General features: G+C 31.3%; 2 protein-coding genes across 2 annotated transcripts; both read right to left on the bottom strand.

The window, feature by feature from the left end:
• Positions 1-174: 174 nt before the first annotated feature.
• Positions 175-3,132, bottom strand: LOC144572235 (BTB/POZ and MATH domain-containing protein 2-like). The gene is made up of 4 exons (XM_078321700.1): positions 2,986-3,132; positions 2,605-2,664; positions 870-1,186; positions 175-793 (listed from the first exon to the last, which is right to left on the bottom strand). Exons 1-4 carry the CDS (start codon positions 3,130-3,132, stop codon positions 175-177), a joined length of 1,143 nt encoding a protein of 380 aa, XP_078177826.1.
• A 7,078-nt stretch (positions 3,133-10,210) lies between these two features.
• On the bottom strand, positions 10,211-17,457 carry LOC144572876 (axial regulator YABBY 5-like). Its single transcript, XM_078322558.1, has 6 exons — positions 17,127-17,457; positions 13,606-13,725; positions 13,127-13,253; positions 12,566-12,614; positions 12,404-12,479; positions 10,211-10,551 (listed from the first exon to the last, which is right to left on the bottom strand). Exons 1-6 carry the CDS (start codon positions 17,193-17,195, stop codon positions 10,441-10,443), a joined length of 552 nt encoding a protein of 183 aa, XP_078178684.1. The 5' UTR covers positions 17,196-17,457; the 3' UTR covers positions 10,211-10,440.
• Positions 17,458-17,890: the final 433 nt, after the last annotated feature.

The following is a 17,890-nucleotide window of genomic DNA, read 5'->3' as shown; positions in this document are numbered from 1 at the left end:
ATAAATTATAAAAGCTTGCTATTGAATCAAGTTGGCACATCTGGTCGACAAGCTATAACCTTAAAAGACCTAAATAGAGAAATTAAAGATAAGTTCATCTCACAATCCAACACAAAATGTTCTATGCTTTTAGCCTTTTAATTAATGACGGTTTAGTACATCTACCAGCAAAAGTTAACTAGTCATCTGCTTCTTTAGCATTGTCACAACATCTGACGAGATGTTGACCTTCTTACGTAACTCAACCAAGAGGGAAGGGAAAGATTGCATCATGTGCACATATCCTTCAGTGAGTGCCAATTGTGTGAAGTTTTCTAATTTAGAAGTGAACTCCAGGCACTTCTCCTTGAGCCAAGGAGAGCTGTGCTGCTCTGCCAAAATCAAAGTTTGCAAGACCGTTTCAATAGATAAATTCAGCACCAACCACTGCTGACATTGTGACTTGAGCATTGGTAAATCATAGCGATCAGCAGCTATAAATACATCCTGGACCAATTCAACTGAGAGAAATTCAAAATCGTCAGTATATATAAAACGAAGTAGAGCCTTGAACACCTCAGCTTTCATGTCATGGATCTTGATGACACAGGTTGAGTTAGATTCTACGAAGGGACCGTGAAGCTCTGCCTCAAACACTGGTGATCTAGCAGCCAACATGAATCTATGAGCAGAGATTCTCTCCCCTTCAACCTCAAAAGTCACATCAAATTTCTCTCCCTTCTGCCAGATCTTCTCTATATCCTCATACAACCCACCAGAAGAGTCATCGACTCCACTTGGTGCACTTAAAATTCTAATGTTGCAAGAAATAACAAGCATGCCATCCTTACAATAGCAAGCTTCTATTTCATCCCTAGATAAGAACGTACTCAGGATAACCCCAGCTATCGAAGTCACCGGAGCTAGTAAAGGTATCTGATGTAGGTTCATCAAATGGTACAAGCTTCCCTTTATTGACAAGTATGTCGAAGGAGGACTCCACATAGATGTCCTTTGTTCTGCTCAAAAGCCATAGGTAAAGGGATGTATGGGACCCGTCGTTTTCTTGGTCTGAATCATCCCTATGCATGTAAAAATCATGGGACCCATTGCTTTCTTGGTCTGAATCAGAATCATCAACCCCATGCGGGTAAAAATCAAGAGCCCAGTTATAGCCTCCAACACTGAAGGGAGGGGAAGAGATGCACTGATCAAATATTCAAATGGGATATGTTTCAATTTGAAGTAGTCAAACTCAAAGTAGTGTGTTGTGCTCTTGATTCTGGCACAAGAGCGGCTTTCCAAGCATTGCACTGTCATCGGAAGACTAATCTTCTATTCTGTTAATGAATCTGCTAATTTTATCAAACAGGATAATATATAAGTATAAAGCACGGATAATGTGTGCATAAATTGTTTTTAATTTGTTGAAGGAATCCAAAATGACATGGATAATATAATTAGGATTTCAAGGGATGGCGAGAAAGAGAAGTACATTATTGATGTAAAGTAATCAAGAGATATGATGAGTCATTTGAGAATTTACCAAATAATTGAAATGATGAAAATTTCAATGAACAATTGAACTAATTAAACATGAACATTTGCCAAAAGCACTCTGAAAATAATTTAAGATGGTGTGGGTCTAATTTTAGATCAATCTTAAATTAAACCAACTAATTTAGATGATTTAACTTATTCAGCGAATTATGTTTATATTTGCTCTCTTATACTTAATTTAGAATTTTAGATCTCTTCAACATTAAAGTTTATATCCAACAAAAATAATCTATACCAGTCTAACTTAGATTTTCTTTACTTATGTAGTATATTTGGATCGGGCCAAATATTTATTTTGAATATATGGGCTGGACTTGGGCTAGAAAATCAGCGGGCCGGTTGTGTTGCAAGGTCGTTACTACGAGAATAAAATAAATTGCCAAATACTCTTCCCAATTTTCTACAGGAAGATCTCCAAAGAAAAAGATAACGCGGTAAAAGCGAGTTTTTAGTACGTGGTAAAAACTTTAATAGTATGGAGCACTCACTTTTACAGCCGAATTGATCAAACAACTTATTTTGTGATATGCAGTGCCGATAATGTCGAATTAAAATCCTCTAAGATTTCTCAAACTTTGCGTGACTTTATGGAAAGTCCCAACCGTTTAACTACGTTCTGCACGAATCTCAAAGCACACATAATACTGACCCCCTACATCACCCCCGAATAGGCACCGGACACGTTGGTCACGCAAAAGTTGAGATATCTCATAGCATACGCAAAGTTTCCAAGCAGAACGATATGACCTTTCATTGATGTTTCCAAGCAGTCACTGCCAAGTGCCAATGACATGACTAATCACAAATTGTGTAAAAAGTCACCGCAGTATCTATTTCTACAGTAAATTTTTTCTTTTTTTAGAATGTCATTATCACTAGCTACCCCAATTTTCTTTTCATTATAATATCGCATTCAGAAACCTTTATGCATTTAATTATTTACTGAGGAAAATTGCATTCCTTCCGTAGTTCCGTTACAAGAAATTTAAGAAAATAAAACAATTAAAACACAGATACCAAAATTTAGATTGCATTTATTTTTTGATAAAAATTGGTAGCACGTACCCCAACTATTTCCATTGCATAGAAGCCATCTGTTTTAGAGACAGGTACCAAACCAAACCTCTGATACAATTATTACAATAAAGCATAAAGACATATATACCCTACAAAACCTGCATATATATAGTAAGACATACCCTACATAGAACCAAAACAGCCCACATCAGTTACCTACACAGTATACTAAATACCAATAAAACCTGATGACATACACTGACCAGTGACCACACAAAACTACAAAAAACACATGTCTGATGTCATGTCCATACAAATTTCCACTTAAATCAGTTTCTTCCAAGTCGGCTTCAGCCACCTCTTGGCCTATTCCACCTATAAGAGGAAGGGCCTCGGCTCCAGTTCTTCCACCTCTCAATGGCCATATACCATCAATCCATCAATTTCAACTCCAATATTTAACCCATCACTAGGTAAAATTGACAATTTTAATTTAGATCCATTCTTCATACAATTAAGTAACCCAAAAATAGCTAGAGATACAATCTGAGCCCCCACACTCCTTGGATTAACCATTAGATGTTTAATCTATATTAAAATATACTTGGAGACCAAATTTTATATTTTTTTTAATTTTTTTTGCTATCTATTAAAATGATTTGAAAATCATTATTTTTATTAAAATTATGTACCATTGAAAAACAGTGATTTTCAAACCATCTTAATAAATATAATTTTTTTTCCAAACAATGTAAAATTTGATCTCCAAGCACATTTTAATATAGATTAAACATCTAACGGTTTGGATCGACTGTTTGGACTTTGAAAATCGGAAAACCGAGTCGTTTATTCTGAAAGCTAGCAAAAAACGTTTTGAGCTTAGTCATTCTCTCTCTCTATACATATGTGTGTGTGTATGTATATGTATATATAAGTGCAGTGGCCGAGTCAAGTATAGGCATAGGAAGGAGAAGGGAGACTTGCCTTCTAATAAAAAGAAATATTGAAATATGCTTCAGAATTATCCTGAATTCAAAAATTATAGAAGTATGTTTAATGTCAAAATAATTAAGTATTATTTATGGTCCTATTTTGTTAAATATGTCTTTAAAGCTATACTTTTAAATATAAAATTACGAAAGTATATATGTTTAATGTATTAAATCATGATCACTATCCTAATTAAATTTTCTCCTACTGCACTTGGATAAGTGCCTATTTACATATTAAGTAAATATGCATATATATTTGATCATTTTATGCTCACTATTTTCAATGAATTAAGTAATTTAATCAAACAAACTGATCATATATCAATTAATTACACAAACATGACCTGCTGCTTAAATCGGCGCATCAAGAAAATGGGCAACTATTCTAAATGTCCTTGGAGACTAATTTGATGAATTTAGGGGTGGAAACGAACTGACTCGGACCAAGCTGGTATTAGGGGAATGAGTTAAAACCTTAGTTATAATCGGACTGAGTCACTATTGAGCTGGCTCATTTAATTTCCTGAATTTGACTGGACCTTATTTTAAGAAGAATAAATTGTACAAATTTTTTGAACCAGCTTAGACAACATAAAATTCAAACCAATTTATACCTAGCCGGATTAGCTCACCAATTCAAAAGCGAGTTAGACCTAGCTAGCTCAAATTCGTTTAATCTAAACCGAGCTAGTAACAAACTAACTCGTTAACAACTCGGACGAGTAACACAATAGCGGTTAATGATCAAGTCACAAATTAATTTTGCATTCAATTAAATGTAATACATGTTTTGCATTTATAACGGTCAACATTTTGCTGAATAGATAAATTTTGCTTTTGTTAGCATATGATTAGATTTTGAGTAAAAGAACAATTGTGTTACTGTGTGCATGGCGTGGAGGTGGCAGCTTGCCGCTAATAGTCCAAATTAACCTGGGCCCTTGGATCGGGATTCGAAAAGAAATAATTACATTAATAATTCGTAGAGATGGATGCGTGTCATTCCGTTCTCCGTACTGTTTCGTCTCTTCTGGTGTGTTTTTATTATTAAATTTTCATCATTTCTTTGAGCAATTAAAATTACAAGACGTACGTTTCATAAATTTACATACCCTTAATTTCTTTACTCTCTGTCTCTGGCGAATTTAAAGTTATATATAGAACACAGAAAGTAAGGAAAGTGAGACGAATGCTGTGAGGCCGCTATCAATCCTTACTTTTCCTTTTTAAGCTTTGTTGATTTCGTTTCAATTTAATTGATTATCTCTCCCTCTTTTCCATTGCATGCTTCGCCAGCTGTAAGAATGTAACAATCTTTTTTTAATTTACTGCCATGTATATATACCGCTGCCGTATCTCCTTTCAGATTTGATTTTGTCTTTCTTTGTTCTCACTTTTCTGCAACCTTTGGCCCTTTCTTCTATCAGATTTATCGAAGATGATAAATAACTAAAACATGCACGGTAATCTTATTATTTTTTTGAAAGAGAAAAAAAATAATAGAATTAGAGAAAGAAAAATATAGTAATGTCAATTCGGGTCCAACTGTCAGATGTGCACACGGGTACCGCCAGAATGACGGTGTAAAAAAAAAAATAACCGAGGATATATATAGGTTGTACAAAAAAAAAGTACGGTGTTCTATGTCAAACACTCAAACACAATGTGCGTGGTTGTTATATTAGGGAATTTTTTTTCATAGAAATTAAAGAAAAGGTAGAGAGAGGAACATAAAGAGTACAACGTTTGTAATATTGGTAGAAAGATTGGTACAAATTATATCGATCATAACAATTAAAACAGTTAGGATATATAGGTACAGATTCTACCTATCTTAACAATCAAAACAGTTAGGATAGGTAGAAATTTCACCGTTCCTAATCTATTGTTTTTATTTCTCAGCGCCAAAGCAGATTTGTTTGAAATGGAGTTTAATTAGATAAGTAATATTTCTACCTATTCTAATTGTTTTGATTGTTAGGATCGGTAGAATCTGTATCGATCTTTGTACCAATATTACAAGCTATGTACTCTTTATGTTTCTCTCTCTACATTTTTCTTAATTTCTATAAAATTTTTTTCCTTATATTAGACGTGTTGCTAAAAGGAAATTTTTTATCTATAGAAATTAGATGTACAAAAATAAAAAGAGTGTTTTGTTTGTATTAAATATAAAAAGATCAGATTTATTGAGTCAATATCCATATATATTTTTTTAAAACAACACAGAGAATTTGCAAAAATAAATAAATTATGGATCAGACTCATCAAGTCTGATCCATAAAAGGTTGATTTCATGTGGTACAAAACACTCTGTATCTGTAGAAATTAATGGTAAAAGAGGGTTTTGTGCCGCATAAAATCACTTCTTTTTGTATCGGAATCATTCAATGGATCAAACTCAATGAATCCGATCTTACTATATTTGATAGAAATGAGACACTCTTTCTATTTTGTACGTCTGAATTTTTTAATTTCTATGGGTACAAAATTTTTCCACTAAGAAGTAATGATGAAAAAACATGTAATGTGATGTGATGTGACTGAGTTATATTAAGTTATGATATATAAATATTTTAAGTGACTAAAATGAAGAAAAATAGTAATGTCACATGAAAGATGTGACTGGTCCTGTTTAATATTTTTTTTATAGTAAAATATAAATAAAAATGCTAAAATAATTTTTTTTTAAATTAGTGGTAATACCACCGATTTCATTGAAATCAAACATACTTGATATGGTACCCAAATTAAGTACCATATCAAGTACCATACCCAAATTAAGTACCATACCCAAATTAAGTACCATAACCAAATATGAAAAGGTCTACAACAATAAAGTGTCCATAGCAAAAGATAGAAAACATACAAGAAACAACCAACAAAGTAATAGAAACTACACCAAACAACAACAGACCACTAAGTAAACAAAAACAAAAGCTAAACAGTTAGCATAAGAAAAGACTACTAATCATAATCCAGTAAGTCTTCATCCGTCAATTCTTCTCCAGACATTTGACCTGGAGGGCTGCCAGTTCCAGAAACCTGGGTTGACTAACATCATATGGAAGCATTAGACTTAATTTCAAATATGAGTTTTCAGATCTAGATTTACACCAAAAAGTAGCTAAAAAATTATCTTAAAACCTAATGATTTAGCGGAAATGAGAGTAGTATCATCATTAAAAATAACTCTATTTCTTTCTAACCATACAGTCCATAAGATAGCTCCCCTTAGCAATTTTACAAGTAATCTATCATTTAAGGGAATAGAACCATCAAGTAACCACAGATCATCTAAAGAATTACAATTAAAGGTAAAATAATTGTGGGATGCAATCCAATCCAGATCAATCGTACATAAGAACAATGTATAAATAAATGTTCAGTACTCTCATGTTGGTCACAAAATGCACAAGTAAGATTCCCTGGCCAACCTTTAGTTGCTAAGTTAACCTTATTTAGAATTTTATCTCGTCGGACTAGCCAAAAAAAGATTTTGATTTTTAAAGGGATGTGAGATTTTCAAATGGTATCATATTCAAAATTTGGTATACCACCATACTCTAACCATTTATAAAAAGAATGAATAGTGAAGTGATCATCTTGTGACCATCTCCATATCAATCTATCATCTAAATTAGGAGACAAAGTAAAATGTTGAAATCTAAATTGCAAAGCATTCCATTATACTAAGTAAATACCCGTAAGTTGTCTCGTAAAAGACAATTGTAAGAATGAGTTATCAAAAGCATCCGCTACAAAAATAAACCTATTATAAACAATTGAAAACAAATTTGGGTATAGATGTAACACGTGATGTGACGTGACAAGATCATTTTACATGACATGACATTTTTAATCAAAGACAGACATATCATGCAAATGAACACGTCACACAACACTTGAATCACACTATGTGACCGACAAATACAATGTGTCATACGATGACAGAATTGATCACGACATAATTAACTAATTTCCTTCACTATCGATGAGAGACAAGCATGACATGTCTCAAACTAATATGTTTAAAATTTGCGTGCAAGTCAGTACTTGCTTTATTTCATTAATATATTTTTTTTCTTGTTATGAGTAAATCACCAAGCAATACTTAAAAACCTATGAAATATTAATTATCTGCAAATAATTTTGTAATTATTTTATAAATTTCAACTTTTCTCCAATTCCGGTCCCCCTATTTATGATTTATTTCACTAGTATTGAAATAATTACGTACGATATATTGAAAAAAGTAATATATTTCCTTATTTAAAACAATGGTAATAAAATTAGAAACTACGGTATTTTAGCTGTAAATGATTTCTGTGATTTTTTTTCTTATTTTTCTCTTCACTTCTTTTTCTATTTTTTCCCCGATTGCAACAATTATGTATATTTCGGCCAAAAAAAAAAAAATGTATACTAGTATGTATCATGTTGTGCATTTGGCACACGCACGTGTCGTGATTTACAAAAACGTCCGAAATTTTCTATATATTATCCAGTACATCTCTTGAGACAGCACGTGGCACAATGCACTTGTGGTTTGACAATTAACATGTCGTACCTGTCATGTCTTGCATGGCACGCCGTGCAAAATTTAAAATCATAGCCGAGTAAGAATTAAGACAAATAGAACTTAACATTAGCTATGAAATCTGATAATTAGTTTTTGATTTAATGATAGTGACATATTTTCTAAGCAGAATGTCATGAGTTTAAAATTTGAATGAGAGATGTTTTTTTGCTATAATAATAATACGAGTATGAATTTGAAAGATATAGATTTCCTTCTCTCTTTTTTCAAAAAAAAAAAAAAAAAAATCAGCTATGAATTCATATCAATAATAACTAAGTAATGAAACAAAATAACATTAATTTTATTTAAGTTCGGATGTACAATATCGATCTTAAATCATATTCTTAGCTCATAATTTTATATTTGTAATTAAGATAGTAGATTTGATTTCATGATGAATTTGAAAAAGGAAATATTATTGTTGTTGTTGTAGTATTATAGATATTAATTATGACTATTACAACTAGTTAGCTAGTACATTTCGCTACTCGATATAAGAAAGCCACCGGATGTGCATCACCTTTTGAGTCCATTGGGAGAAACAAAGATGGTTAAACCTAGCTTTTCAAAAATCTAGTCGACACAGTTTAACATATATAGGAATCCGTATCCTCCCATATCTAGATAGTTTTACTTGGATTTGGAACTGACATGCATATGAACTGGAGAGACGCGCGTAGATCCTGTGACAGTGGTTGCTGGTTGGCGTCAGAAGTATAGATTTGGTGCAAGGAGTTACCAACTTAATTACCATTTATGTAGTCCAGATAAATTCGGGGGTACCACAAGTAAAGAAGTCCTAGAGCTAGCACCAGAGAAATTAAATATCCATGCATGATGCATTACAATTTGCAACATTTATTTGTCGTCTAGCTATAATAGGACAGGCGGGGAAGCTGACATACATTATTCTGAAACGCTGTGCATGACTTTATGGGTTACATTTCAAAACTGCATTGCCATTAAAGTCTCATTTAAGATCCTCTGATCTCTGATCTCTCATCTCTCATCTGATCAATGTACATAAAACCATTTACCACACTGTCTTTTTCATTTGTTTTAGTAGTAAATAACGACATCTTTCATAGTTATAACAGAACCATAATACAGTACTCTGGTAACTGCAGAAGCTCTTGAAATAGGCAATAGCTAGGGATATTGAAGAGGTACGTAGTAGATTCAGTTCATCTCCAGTCAACTTAATTTTGCTGTTTTGCATAAACGTAAATTAAACAAATAATACAATATATATATATATATATATATATATAGAACTGTACGTAGTTGAACGATATCTGAAAATGATCTGTACATCAGTACATGAGAATATTAATTACAAGAGACTTGGTTGATAATTAGATCATGAGTATATCTAAAAAACAATTCGTGTACCTCACAAGGAAGAAGATCTTGCAGTGCCACTATAAGGCATGAAATCTAACCGTCCGACTTAAAGGAGATATATATATATATATATATATATATATATATATATAGAGAGAGAGAGAGAGAGAGAGAGAGAGAGAGGGAGAGATGAATAAGAGAAAATTAAGTCTGTGGGGAGATGTGGAAGTTATATTAGGAAAAACATGGACTATCCCTAACACACACTACATTGTATGAGCTAACAAAGATATATATATATACTGATGTAAAGAAAATAGATTAGTATAACTCAATTTATTTATGATTACTTTTACGGTACTACTTAATTAGTGTTTTAAAAATAAGACCTTGTATTATATATATATTTGAGCCAAATTTAAAAGTCAATTAGCCTTCCATGAAATAATTTTAAAAAATTTAACAGTTGAGTATAATTAACTTTTTATTATAGAACCAAAAACTTGTAAAATTGACCCAAATTTGATAAATATGACACACAATATGTAAATATTATAATTTTTTTTCATAATATCGAAGTAAGGTATCTTTTAATGTATTTCACAATTTGTCATTAATTTTTATTGCCTTATTTGAACCTTTTAGAATGCATGTGACGACCATGTATAATTGTATACCTTCATATAAAAAGAAAATCACATAAACCGAAAAAATTGCGACGACTTCTAAAGGATATGTTGGCATCAATTAAATATAAAATCTCTGTTCTAACAAGTAAATCTGCTATATATACGACACAAATACTTTAGTTTAATTAATTACCACAAAGTAAGATTATAAAGATGTAATAGTACCGATAGACTTTTATTTAGTTTATATCTTCTAATTACTTGTCCCAATTAAGTTCAACTCATAATTAAAAAAAAAAATCATTTACGAATAACATGCGTGAAATTTAATATCTCATTAGAAACCTTGCACCTTCCGTGGTGGTGGTGTTGTAACTGCTTCATCTATCTTCATTTTCTTGTTGCTATCGAGTGTTAAGCCAAAATGGATATGCGGGAAATGTGCCCACTGAAAAAAAAAATGATGCCACAAATAAACTTTAGTGAAACATAATCTTCCAAAATAAATGGATATATATATAATTGGATATCATTAAATTTTGCATGAGTAAAAAAATGAGGGGCACACAGATGGATAGTGAAAAAAAGAGGACAAAAAGGTTAGATATATAAAAACTTCTTCTGGCTATATATGTTTGTATGCTGGAGAGAGATGCTCAAGAATTTTCAAAGATCAGATAAAAAATATACAAGATCTGGTAAAGGAGGTGCAGGACCAGTGAAATTACTTACACTAAAAGAAGAATTTTAAGTTTTAATTTTTCTTTGTTTATTTTTTTATTAAAAGAAGAAGTGAAATTTAACTATGTTGAATTGCTTTTCAATATGTAACCTGGTTTTCTTTTGAAACCTATCATCAATAAAATAAATAAGGACTAGATCCTTATTTTTTCTCAAAAAAAGTAGCAGATTAATTTCTAATTCAAATAAATTAAGTATAATTAGTTGTACTTCCATCCCTGCCACGTTAACTGCTACTACAAATAAAGTATTAATAGTAGATCAATTCATATCAAAGGTTTAAATAACGTTTGTCGGGTCATAGCGGAATGGTTAAAAAAAACGACATTATATTTGTCCATATATAGCGCCGCTATAGCGCGAAATAGAGTGCTATAGCACCATAGCTTTTATGGTCCGAAAATACTATAGTGCCGCTATAGCATCGCTATTGTGCGCTGTTTAGAACCAATTTAATATATATGGAGGAATTAAATAAACCAGGTATACATATCGACAAGTCATAGCATTGCATTTGCTAGATCATAAAAAACATCTATTTTCTGAAACGAGCTTGATGATCGATATCGATGTATTTTATTTAAATCTACAATATACAACATGTCAAAGTGCAAAACATTTAATGAATTCATCTTATTAATAATAAAAAATAATCTAGATTTTCAGTATGACTAGTAATAATTAGTGATAAGCCCGACTAAATTATTTTCTGTGGAGCCACAGGGCAATTCAAATTTCATATGCAAAGGCCGATTCACTTCCTTTATTTTGTTCTATTTCATTAATTTATTTTTAGCAGTATCATCGTTTTTATCATCATTTTTATTGTTCTTATTTTCTGTATTGTCAAATAGTAGTACCACTATTAACACCACCACCATCTTTACCACTTTAACCCCTACTATTTTGAATATAACTTTCAACACATCTCTTAACCTTAAACTATTTGAGCAATGTTGAACTATCATTTTTGTCTAGTTGGCATGATTTTGGGAGTGCCACATTTCTATATTTTATGTAAATTTGATTTAATGTTATTCGACTATGCAACACACTATAAGTATATATAATATAATATAAAACTTAACCCGTTTCAATTTAATTTGTATGTTTTTTTTAAGAAATAAAAAGTAAAACAAATTTTGCAAATTTTCAGAAGTATATTGAATAAATAAATTAAGTGAAAACTTAATGAAGCAAAGAAGCAAATGGGAATATTCTATCATTAATTGTTACAATAATATACGGAAGTATAAACGATTAACCTTAGCATAAGGTTCAAAACTATCTGTTACAAGATGTAATATTTCTATCAGGGAGGCCCTACAAGTATTTAGCTATAAATTTCTGGTATCTAATTAACTTGATGTCATAGTTAATTACATATTAAGCTCAAGCAGCTATTTGTATTCATGTATGTATATATCTTGTGCATATTTTTTTGGGATAAAAGAGGGTTTATCTTGTGCATATATATATTCTTACAGAAATGTTTTGCTTGCGCCATTATGTCAATATCTTGAATATCATAATATAATACATTATTTTAAAGGGCTTACATTCTTTGCTGCAGTACTGAAAGCCTCCCTGTGGCTGATCTCAGGATTTTTTGCCTTGATACGTTGGATTTCCTCCCTACATGCATATAAATCCATCAGAACAAACTTAATGATCACAAAATTTAATTTTAAATTAAGAGAAATGTTGAATAGTGATCTCACTTGATAAACCGGTTATATGCAGAAGGAACACGCTGTCGCTTCTCTGGAGCTGGTTAATAACAAGTAAAATGTTTAGATTCATTAATATGTGACAGCAATCCAATTAATTACGTAAACTGTATTTTAAAGAATATGCTAAATATTAACTCCCTCTTATAAATATAACATCTAAATAGTATAACCATATGTAAAATACACAGATACACCCACCATATGATCGAAATTTGTGCGCACTAGACCATAATTACAATTTGATAAACCATTTCATTACAGAAGGCGTAGAGTAAATCATTCTCATACAGTTGTTCCTGCCTTACTATCAAGACAGAAATATTTACTTGTACCTCTATCTCCATCTAATAATCAGGATCCCCCACCCAAAAAAATGGCAGTTCATGCATGAAACCTATTAAATATTAAATATGCCAAAAAAGTTTCAATATTGAATATCCCTGGTCAATTATAAAATAGATGCTGTGATTTTGTGATATGCACATAGTACATAATGACATAATACAAAGATTATCTGGTATTAGTTGATGAAGAAATATAAAAACATACGGCGTATAGCTAGCACTGATTGTTGATCACTTGGTAGTGTAAAAATAACTGGTGTTCTACTGCATTTAGAAGAAGATCCATTTTCTGTGTAGCTTAATTCCTGATCAGATGCTCCACTGTTATGTACCTGAATTTTTTTTGTTTTTTATATGTATTGACAAGTGTTAGCTGCTTGATTTAGTGGTAATAGCTCATTAAACAAACATATGAGAAAACAAGAGACAAAACGATGATAATGCTGAAAGAAATTCAACCAATTACATTAAAAACATTTACTGGAATCACTTAACTTATTAATTATATAAGAATATCTTAACTCCAATCGAAATAGAGAATAAATTCAGATATTCATCATGCATGTTACATGCATATATATATATATATTGAAGATATTCGTCGATCTGTATCTAAACTAATAGGTAGACAGTCTCTAATCTCCAACATTAACATGTCATTGACAAATTAGCACATCTAATTACCTGAACATCTTGAAATTGCATTGAGTGTAGCAAAGCTCCCAAGTTGACTGATAACAAATTTGCGCAATGCCCGCAGCGTACTGTTACTATGTTGAACAAGTTATTGCTTGGAACATTGACCTGCAGAGATAATATATAATTGTGATTATGTGGATTAGAAATTTTAGAAATTAAATTACCATTAATGAATAATTGATATTTAGAGGAGTGGAAAGGCCTTTTTTGAATGTATATAACCAAATTAAGTAATTCAAATAATTAACTTTTTAACCTTAAAAAAAAATAATGAACTTTTTGAAATAGCCAAAGTTCAAACAAAGTGCGGGATCAGTAAAAATGCCAAAATGCAAACAAAGGGACTGATCATTGCAGTATCTAAAAAGGACTGAAAATCTCTAGTTTGGGGCTATAATCAACTTGAAAAAGGTTATTGTTCATTAAAAGTGAGAACCAATACCTTTTTCAGATGTAAGATGTGCCTCTTTTTATTTGTCATAGTTATATATGACTTTATTGTAGTCTTTTAAAGCGCGCAATGAGTTCACTTTTGACCCTCATAACCTGGAGTACCGGTTACATTTCTCTTTGATATAGCTCATAAATTTATAGAGTTACTTTTCTGGTTTTTATTTTGAGGGATTGAGGGAAGGGAATACATATCTATGTGATCTTCACCGTTCGTTTTCAATACATGGATAGATTTTAGGAGTCAAATTATGAGCTTTGAAATTGGTAAGTAATGTAAAATCCTAGTGAGGGAATGTATAAAGTGAGTTTTTTTTTTTGAGTAAAGATTGGAGGTCAAGCTACCAAACTATTTAATACCCTTGTTATTATAACAAATGATTTTTTCCATCCGGGTTTCAAACCAATGGCCTTTCACATAAAAACCATGTGCCTTTGCCACTAGACCAAAGACTAGTTCTCATGTATAAAGTGATTTAAATAGAGAACTTCTAAGAAATTAAATGCATTGATAAGTGATTTAAATTGTTCAGCAATATACACGTTATGTTTTAGTAGCAAGTAAATTGCAATTACACATGTAAATAACTGTGTATACAAAATAGAAATACTTTAATCGTATGTGAGCATATATAGATCTTGAAAACAAAAATGTACGTTCTTCTTCTTAATTTTTTAAACTTCTCAATTTTGAATTAGGATGATAAAATATTTTAATCACTAAATTTAATCTACTTCTAATTTGTTGATTTGTGGATTACATCAATAAATAAAGGAGGAAAGTTCCATAATAAAATATACATAAAATTTGGTCAATTTAATTTTCAGTGTTGCAGCCTTAGTCTCTTCCCAAGGACTCCGTTTTTCTTAGTTATGCAGGGTACCTTTAAATAAAGACAACTTAAAGCATGCATTATGTTAAGAATTATGATTGAACCGTGTCAAACAAATGCTAATTAAGCAATTCAACCTGGAATATTTAAACATCTAGATATTGAATATGAACATGTGCGATTATAAAGTATCTTTTGGAAGATATGTAGATTGAAGGAGTTTTATATATATTTCTTATATACACATTACTCCATAATCTGTATTTAGATTCAACTTGAGTCTATTTAGGAGCCCATCCTCTTATTTATTAATTATAATTATCTAGCTATCTTATAAATCAAAATATTTATTTTTAAACTACGAAAGTTTAATCATTTTATATATAAATCTACACATGTATATAACAATTATATATTTTTACTTAAAAAGATAGATAATTGTGATTAACAAATTATAAAGATGTACACACATTGGGTGGCCTAACCAGACAAATATGAACGCAGAAATTAGCTGTGAACAGCTTTGGGAAAGGAGAGAATACAGTGAGGAAAGCCCAAAACAAATTTAAACAGATACAATCAGTGTAAAATTCTCATCTACAGAAACCAAGAAGAAAGAAATAAAACAAAAAAAGAATAGAGTACATGCACTTTTCATATGAATCTAGACAATATCTAAGGAAAAAACCTTCTTACAAAGAAAAAAGTCATTCATTTTGGCTTTTTGTAAAAGGTAGAGTTAGAAAATACAATTCCATTGACAAGACAAGCAATATGACCAAAAGTACAACGTATTTTCAAGAGCTGACAAATAGATATAACACAAGATCGAAGTAATATTTTTAAAATTTATTCCTTGATCAATCATAGTTAGGAGTTTATCAATTTTGTTTCCTCATGGTACTTTCTGACAGTACCATTACAAACCTGAAGTTGTTTTAAACCCAAGTAAAAGGCCAAGGCCAACACTAAACAAATAGGGAATGAGTTGTTTATCAATTACCCAATTTTAAAGAAAAATATGAACAGATCGAGGTAAATAACTAGCTAGAGAGGAAGGGGAACCTTTAATCAAGAAACTAACCAATTGCCAAGATATATAGCAGACCATATAGCGATGAATTAACCAACTGTTTTTTTTTTTTTTTCCTTCACAGCTTCTTTCAAAACTAGTAAATAGAGAAAAGAGCAAATACAAAGGGAGTATGGACTCTGCATGGAGAAATATATATCAGGAGTCTAGTTGTTTATATCTAGCTAGCTCATATATAGATGGGTTGGGTCAGTGGAGTCTATTTTATATTAGACAGATACAAATTAGATTGTCTCCTTAAAGAAGCACAGACCGATTTAATTTATAGTTTTTTTAATGGGTTGATTGGAATATTGTCTCCGCATATAAAGATATATAACCTTCATTGGATATCGTTGCATGGATCTTCTTTTGCTTGATCGTTTTCTGTTTGAAGTACTAATTATCATGTGGGTTTTGCTTGAGGAATCTAATTGATCTGTAGATTTATTATAAAAAAATAGTTCGTAATGGATTGAAAGTACTTGGAAAAGTTGCTCAGAAATAATAAAAAAATCCAACCATTTGGGGCAGTACTGATTGAGTCGAAAAATAAAGGATATGTAAAGTAATCTCAGGAACACAAGAAATTTCATCTCTTAAAATAGCAAAAGTGGAAAAAAAAAATGGACTCTCCGTGGAGCAAGATTTGGATAAAGAACAGAGATATACACCACTGGGTCTAATTGTACTAAACTAGCAAAATCAGAAACTTATCCTAAAGAGCAAAATCAAAACCCTTTGGATCAGGAAGCACCAATTGATAAAACTGCTTGGATCGATAACAAGACATATATATATATACATGAATTAATGAGTGATATTTCAAGTTATTTTGAAATTTTTAATGTGTTTCTAACATATGAAACATAAATCTTTTTGTTTGTTGCACTTCAATTTTCTTTTATTGAGTTACTTTTTCCATCTAGATCGTTCAATACTCATTGAATAAATTTCTTAGACGACATGACTTACCTCATGTTAGAGATTAATAAAATAGTCGCACTGTCGCATTACATAATTGTAGAAAATTTCACCAAAAGGCATGCATCCAAAGAGAGAGAGAGAGAGAGAGAGACCCTTGGCAGCCACTGCCAAGTTGTTAAAAATAAAATAGAGAGGGGGGGAGAGAGAGAGAGAGAGAGAGATACCGCGAGGACAGTGTTGCAAAAATTGCAGTTGACATAGCAGACTTGGTCAGGAGAAATCAGAGATGACATTTTTGTTGCAGTCTGAAGCGCATATATTTTGAAATATTCGGAGCTAGGAATTAAAAGGAAGATAAAGGATGATGATACAGTGAGGAATTAAGTGGAAGTTTAATGCATATGTATATATGATATGGTTTTAGGTTATTTTATATATATGTGCTAGGTGAGGTAGAGGAAGGAGCTATCCTTTTCTGTTTTTTTTTTTCGCCTAACTTGTTTTTGGTTAATTGATTTAAATGGGTTGGAAGAGTGAGGTTTGGATTTAAGAGGCAAGAAGGCACGAAAGGTAGTGGGGGTACAAAATAACCAGGGTGGGTGCAACAGTACGTGTGTGGTTTTGTGGGCTTCGTGGTAGGGCTTCAATTCCTATTTCAACTTTCTCTCCATTTCTCGCCAACAATTGAGAACCCTCTAGCTAGTTCTCTTTTTGATATATATCAACATTAATTAAAGCGCTATATATATATATATATATATATTATATACTACTCTCAACAGTCAACTCTGTAGTTTAATATATACTATATATGACTCTAATTAATAACTTGATGGGGACTGATATATTAATTTGTTCGAAAAGAACCGTTTATAGTTTTCCGGTGAATTCTTTTCGAATACTAAAGTATATATATAATAAATTTACTTACAATAGATATACTCTATTGGAACCGAACAAAACTTTTCATTCTTACATTTATCAAATA

This window comes from Carex rostrata, chromosome 20, assembly GCF_964058835.1.
Source record: "Carex rostrata chromosome 20, lpCarRost1.2, whole genome shotgun sequence".
NCBI lineage: Eukaryota > Viridiplantae > Streptophyta > Magnoliopsida > Poales > Cyperaceae > Carex > Carex rostrata.
Note: the sequence above shows the minus strand (reverse complement) of the source record. Positions and strands in the feature narration are given on the sequence as shown.